Below are 7,203 nucleotides of genomic sequence, written 5' to 3'. Positions count from 1 at the left end.
TGAGCAACTTATGATCCTTACTATTAACCTTTATATATATTTGGCTTTGCATATATTTCATATACCTGTTTCGGATATTTTTATATTTGTACCTTAATAATATTTCATTGTTTGCACTTTTTCCTACCTTTTACTGCAACTATTGCACCACAATGTCCCTCAGGATAAATCAAGTTCTATCTTCTCTTATTATTAATCATTTTGAAAAACATGTTAATTCCTTAAAAATGTTACAGAAACATAATCTTTAAAATGATACAATAGCTTTCTTTTAAGTTCAGTAGAGCTATGTGCTTTTGGATAATTCGATTTAATGTGTTTATTAAGCATATTACTACTGTATGTTTTTATTTGTACAATATGTGGAAACTGTGATAAACCTCAACAGGCTGGAGGTCTTAACAGGCAATGTGATGGTTACTGCAAACATCTCACACAGCCATTGGACTAATATCACAAGTGTGGGTACTGAGACGGACCCTTAATCTTCTGCAACGATGAAACTATTCTGCAGCAAACAGTTTAAAAGGTGATCAAGGCTTCCCATTGGAATAAAGAAACATCATGCAACACAGTGATTATTCATGTGACTGTATACTGCTGTGATTATCACAGGGCGACGATAAAAGAATACAAAACAAACAACGGGACTAAATGTTGCTCTAAATACAAAAACACTTTTAAAAAAGCGCAAAAATGAACTGTATGAGTGATGTCACCTGTCTAATTACAGGCATTTATTTCAAGGTAACATATAATGGACATAAAGTATCCACAGCTTTTATCACGGGGTAAAGATCTTAAAATAAATGATGACTGTGAGAGAAGAGGTGAACTGATTTTGTTCTTTCCTTCTGTAAATGTAACACACTGCTTCCTCCAAACAAGGGTCTGATTTACTGAAACAAACCAGGACAATATTAAAAGATCCTATATTGATGCTATCATTTATGTCAATTGTCAGTAAAAAACGTGTGAGGAGAAATTGATCTTTTTAAGATTAGGATTTGATCAATATGTAAAATACTGGAAAAAAGGACTACATATACTGTATGTGCCTACAGGACATTAAACTACTTTTCTGAAATAATAAATGACAATAAAGGAAAAACTAAATAAATGAATAGTAAACTATATATCAACTTCCACACATTATAAACACACAGTAGTGGCTGACTCCCCTTTCCCATTCTTAGAGACTTGTTTTCATGTGATGGCAGTTTAGTCATTGTGTTTTTATATTCTATATTACTTAATTGAGTTATTTAATTTCCTTTTATCTCTCACCTTGCTCCTTTTTAAACTCGTTCTCTGTCAGGAAGACGGGCCTCATCAGCTCCCCAACAGGCGGCTGAATCGAGACGAAGAATTTCTTGGTGTGAGTGCTGAAAAGGGACATTTCAGGAATTCTGATTATTTTTCTAAAAGAACAGCGGAATTTCTGAACTTGTTATAATATTGTCTGTTTTTTTTTGTTTCCTCGGTGCTGCACACAGGGCACAAATGCCCCTACAGAAGTGAGTGTTATTTCAAAACTCAGCAAATTTATTTAAAAAAAATCTCCATTACATCATCAGTCATGTTTCTATTTCCACACAGTACTTCTATTAGAGGACTGCAGGGTGCTGAAACACTAAAACACAGAATCCATCTCACCAAAGCTGGAAGTTCGCCGCTTGTGTTGAGTCACAGAAATCGATGCCCATCACAGCTGCGGCCGTCTCACCTGCTGGCAGCAGCTCTGTCAACACACCGCAACAAAAACGCCTCTTAAGTCAGCAACTCTTTGATCTGAGATTAAACACGTGTCCTTCGCCGCCGACTGTGTGGTGTCTTACATGAGATTCACAGAAAAATCGAACATCCCAATTCCATTACTACATACCAACCCCAAACAGGTTTTGATCAAAAAGGAGAAGTGTGGTCAGTATGGATACTAAGAAAGACAGTTTGGAGTGGGCAAATAAGTTCAAATCAATTGTGAATGGTGGGGACACAGCTCCAATATAACAGTTTATAACATAACATAACATTTTTATCCCCACTACTGGTAGAACAATAGGAATTACTAAGTAACACTGCAGCTTCTGCTAGGTTTGTTTTTAATAACAGCAACATAAATACTAATGTCCCTTCAGTCCCCTTCAGCCTGTCACTCACCAATCTCTGGAAACTCTTTGACCCTCATCCCAGACTGGAGCTTCACGTCCTCCATGTGCAGGTTCTTGGTGTCGGAGGTGGCGTTGTTGGTGAACTGCATCTGCACTGCCACCATGTTCGCGTCAGGGCTGAACGGCTGTCGGTTGAAGCAGTATTCAACCGACAGACCCTCCCCTGTAATCCGGTGCAGCAGCTCATAGTTCTTCAGTGCACTGGAGGGAGCGATGGTCTGCAGGCAGAGGACGTGATGAAGAATCGTTAATGCTAAGAGCTTTATTTCAGAAAGGGTTGATGTCAGTTAGCATCAGCTACATTTTTCATTGTATTTAGTAAATATCCTCATTTAGGTATTCACACTAGCACTGATTGGTACATTGATTTGTTAGGAAGTGTTTAGACTTTCTTTCTTTGTTCAAATATCTTTTCATTCACTTTCTTGGTCTTGGTGGTGAGTGGGGAATCCAGGTCACATGATACCCTTTTTTAAAACTTGTTCATACAAACTTATTTAGTTTGGGTCTGTGTTTCTTGGTTAAGTGGTAAGAAAGATAAACTCACAGCCATGCTGGCACTGGGTTTTCCACAATACTCTTTGTTTATTACTAACAACCTTATCAAGCCTGGTTGTACAGCTACTAATTTATAGTACATGAACAAAACAGAAGCCACACATAGTCCAAACGTTACGCTTGAGTTGAGAGGCAAAAGAAAAACAGGAGCTAAGCAACAGGCATCCATTCGCAGCAGGTACACCGCTCAAGGTCTTATTACATTTCTCTCATATATAGGCAACACAGTATCTACAAACAGTGGCTGTAAGACTATGAAGGCATTTTCTTCAGGATCTCAAACAACTTCAAATCAAGTCATTTAACATTACCTGACATACAAATCCTGGCTGGAATAACAAGTTATTGTTGTGGCTTAATTGTTTAACCTACTGATTCTCTCCTACTGGACTTAGGAAATGGTTTCTGATCTGTGACTTTCAGTCGTGTGGAGAGTTATTTACAACTAGTCAACACTGGGGTGACTGAGGGTGAAGTGGTATAATTCGGACAAAACCAAAGAGAGATGATCTTATTTATATTGGAATACATTATTTTTGCCTTTGGATGAACAGATCCTTTCCATCATTTGAACTATCTGGTTCATCCTGTTTAGAGGATTTCACGGTGCTCACAGAGTTTTAACATTTTGACTTTAATAACTGGCACCTTCAATATTTTTTCAATCCGTCGGTACAGACAGGACACTAATGTCAACATTTTAAATATTTATTGCAGCAATATCCATTTTAGTTTGGCACTGTGACTGTTGCTCTGCAACACATCTGAGCAGGCTTGACACAGACTGTTCCTGAGCTCACATACCCCACTGACAGAGACACACAACATTTAACCAACATAAATACATCACTAAAAAAATTCAAAATTCACATACAACTAAATGCTAATACAGGAGGAGGTCTGGGTAAGTAGGCAACAGTGTAGCAGTGAGGATAAAGGACTCAATATTGTTGTATATGGTATATTGTATCTATCTATCTTGTATTGCATCATCTTTTCGAGAATAGAGTTAAGATGTTAAGCAGGAAGATGAAGGAAAGGTAAAGTACTTACTGCCGGGGAAAGAACGGTGTCAGACAAAGACAGTCCCTCCAGGTCGGTCACAAGGCTGTTGGATAGGAAGGTGTTGATGGGTGTGACTTGAGGAGAAGGAGCAGGTTCAACTGGGAAGAGAGACAAGGGTTTGACCTGACTGTATTCATTCATCAGGTTTTTTCTTATAGTTCCTTGATTACCAGAATAACTGGTTATTGGGATTTTTGGAAATAATCACATGGTTTGCAAACGTCTTTGTCCATTGACTGAGGTGAGCGCCATTACTTTTATATTCGCTTTCACAGCAGAAAGCGTACAGCGACAGAAATACTCACAATCATCAAGGTCGAGCAGAGACATTTCTTTCTTTTCTTTCTTGTTCTCTTTCTTGACAGGTTTGGAAGGAGGTTTAGATTCAGGTGTCTGCAAGGAGATGAAAGAAAACTGACATGAATCGTTGTAGGTTTTTATGTTCCTGTGTGCAGGTAGAGCAGCAAATACAGGAATGTTTGCTCAAAGTCAAACATAAGAAGACTGGTTTTACTTTTGTTTTATTCAGATACAGATAAGGTCCTGATTTCACCTGCTTGTATTAATGTGGACGCAGTATCAATACCTTTTTTTTCTTTTTGATTTCTGCCTCAGACTCAGAGTCTTCAGACTCCGATTGGCTGCTTTCAGACTCGCTCTCCTCTTCGTCAGATTCAGACTCTGAGTCGCTCTTACGTTGTTTACTCTTCCTCTCGGGCTTCCTCTCTTCTTCTTCACTGCTCTGCTCGCTGAAAAGGAAAGCAAAGTTCCCATTAGAATCCCAGAGTTATTATTAGAAGCGATGTATAATAGAACTACTTATTAAACTATACAGGATCTGCACGAGGGCACCCAGAAGAGAGTAAAGTGACCACACAAATACAGCATTCAATATAAAATGAAGGCATGTGAAAAAGTAAAGATATTTGACTCAGCATCTAAGGATCATAAATTTAACATTAATTTAGACATTAAGATCAAAAATTTAATTCAAAAGGAGTCACATGTTCTCTTTTTATCTACATCAGTGTCAATGACAACAGTCCATGTGCTACCTTTCGCTTTCTTGCACCGGCTTCTTCAATTCTTTCTTTTTCTTCTTCTTGTTCTTTTCCTCCTCATCCTCCTCCTCTTCCTCAGACTCAGAGCCTTCCTCGCTCTCTACGCTCTCTGATCCCGATCCACTCTCCTCGCTGGCGCTGGCGCTTTCCGAGCCGCTGGCAGAGTCCGACTCTGACGGGGAAAAGGGTCAGAGGGTAAACAACATATCCAGTGACATATATTTACATACAAACACCTCCAGAGACAAACACAAGAGCTTTACAGGAACCACGAGACAATTTTCCTCATTCGAAAGAATCAAGATCACACTCACAAGAGTCACCTCTTATATAACTTCTTTATCTGTGAGGTCATTATTTGCTCCTTGACATTCACCAATGAAAAAAATCAATTTTTTATTAACCCTTTTATTATTAATGGCTCAGACACATTTTTTCTTTCCAGGGGCAAGTTAGAATAAAAAAGATTAAGCGGCACTACTGACTTTCACAGATTTTAAGTTTCTCAGGTCGTTCCTGAGGCACAAACAAAAATAACTAAAGACAGAAATTGGAGTTTGGTGCAAGTCATGGATGGCTTGTATTAACATCAGTAAAGGTATAGGTTTATTTTTTATCTTTACAAAGACTAGACTATCAGATGTAAACTGACATTTAATGTTTTGCTATGTCTTTTATTTATAAGTACTAAAATACTACTTCTATTAGTACTACTTCAGTAGATGATACTAAATGGACTCTACTAACAAAGTGCTGTTTACAACATGCCACATTCACACCGTGGTCCATCACAAAGGGAAACTAATTCACTCATATACATCCATACACCAATGCACAGCATCGAACAGCCGACCTTCTGATTAGTGGACGACCTGTTGAACTCCTGAGCGCACCAAGCCCATCCCCCACCATGTACCACCATCACTGTAGGTTGCACAGTGTTTCAGCAAAAATCTCATGCTCACACACACAAACACATCTGTTGTGGACACTACTCATTTGACTAAAGAACGTGATGGCACCAACGCAGCCAGCAGCCCCTTAAAGTTACCACTGTCAGCCGACTCTGTCGGCCCAGACTCGCCCTCCGAGTCCGAGTAGAACGGCTTCTCCACTTTCTTCTCCTTTCTCTTCTCTCGGCTGCTGCATTTGGTCCATTCGGGCACCTGGCAGAGGAAGCAAAAGTGTAAACAGTAAGCCGTCAGCTGTGCTTCAGTGAAATACCCCTCAGACAGAAGCAGAGACGTGGGCAGATTACAGTAGCATGGCCATGAATGCCTCTGCCTGGGCGTGATGCAGCCAAATGAAGCCAGCCATCAGATCTGCTTTTAGATCTGACAGTCAGAGAACAATTTCAGTACGGACACTAATGCTTGTATGGAGGTTTTGTTTTGCACAGATAGATGTTAGCACCAGGTGATGCCTTCATGACCAGTTGCAGAAATGGCTTTCTTTAAATACAAGGAGCAGTTCCATTAAGAGAAGTGATGTCTTTGAGGAGTGGTGACTATCCTCCCACACGCCTGTCTGTCTCGCTCTTTCTGTGACCAAACTCATTAACTAGAGCCATCAGCTAATGAGTGTAGACATCCCCAACCCCCGTTTAAATCCCACAAGGCTGCTAATGCAACTCGACGTGTCAGAGGACCGCACGCCCTGCTAAAAGAATCACTTCTTTAATGGTAGAGACCGAGGAAGAGGGTGCTGTGTTTTAGGTAGCTTTGGCTGGGCTAAGCACAGGACAGCAACTACGTTAGGCGGGGTGTCAAAAAGCACTCGGGTTTTGCCGCTATATGGGTTTGAGGCTCAAGGTGGGCTCTTTGCCACTAACTGACTCACACTCGTTAATGTTGTGACTCTTTCAAGCAGCGTAAAAACCTGGCAGATGTAGAAAAGAAAAAGATTGGGATGTAGGTGAGATAAGGAAGAGAGAAACAGGCACAGGAAGGTTTTCTGGGTCTAAAAAGAAGACGTGTGAGAACAGTTGCTGATATCACAGAGACAAAAATAAACCCCAGATTTCATCACAGTATACTTATTTACCACAATATCTGGCAATAGATAGCTAATAAAATTATCAAAGGAAAGTGTTTGTTTTCTTCTGATAAAAATGAATACACTCCAATATAACTTAATTATACTCTATATACTTAAATATATACTGAGATAAAGAAATAAAAAGTCAACATTAACATTCACTACTTACTAATACGTCAAGCCAATACAGGACAATGCATTTAGTATAAATGTCTTCACCAGTGACAAAGCAGGATGTTGTACTAGTATGGAATAAAATGAGCTAAATGAAGAGTGAAAGGGGTGGAACAGGAGAGGGAAACCACGTCACT

General features: G+C 39.5%; 1 protein-coding gene across 1 annotated transcript in view; it reads right to left on the bottom strand.

Annotated features, from left to right (window-relative positions):
* LOC118329935 (AP-3 complex subunit beta-2) overlaps positions 1-7,203 on the bottom strand; it is a 35,190-nt gene that overhangs the window by 6,733 nt on the left and 21,254 nt on the right. The window contains exons 18-25 of the mRNA XM_035664288.1: positions 5,907-6,021; positions 4,850-5,027; positions 4,381-4,543; positions 4,100-4,187; positions 3,783-3,892; positions 2,161-2,389; positions 1,657-1,741; positions 1,288-1,385 (exon numbers count right to left, since the gene is read on the bottom strand). Coding sequence (XP_035520181.1) covers positions 1,288-1,385; positions 1,657-1,741; positions 2,161-2,389; positions 3,783-3,892; positions 4,100-4,187; positions 4,381-4,543; positions 4,850-5,027; positions 5,907-6,021 — 1,066 coding nt within the window. The remainder of the gene's footprint in view (positions 1-1,287; positions 1,386-1,656; positions 1,742-2,160; positions 2,390-3,782; positions 3,893-4,099; positions 4,188-4,380; positions 4,544-4,849; positions 5,028-5,906; positions 6,022-7,203) is intronic.

The sequence above is a fragment of the Morone saxatilis genome, unplaced genomic scaffold (assembly GCF_004916995.1).
Source record: "Morone saxatilis isolate NCDOM2014 unplaced genomic scaffold, NCSU_SB_2.0 Contig2, whole genome shotgun sequence".
In the NCBI taxonomy this organism is placed as follows: Eukaryota; Metazoa; Chordata; class Actinopteri; family Moronidae; genus Morone; species Morone saxatilis.
This window is presented reverse-complemented; position numbering and strand designations above follow the sequence as displayed.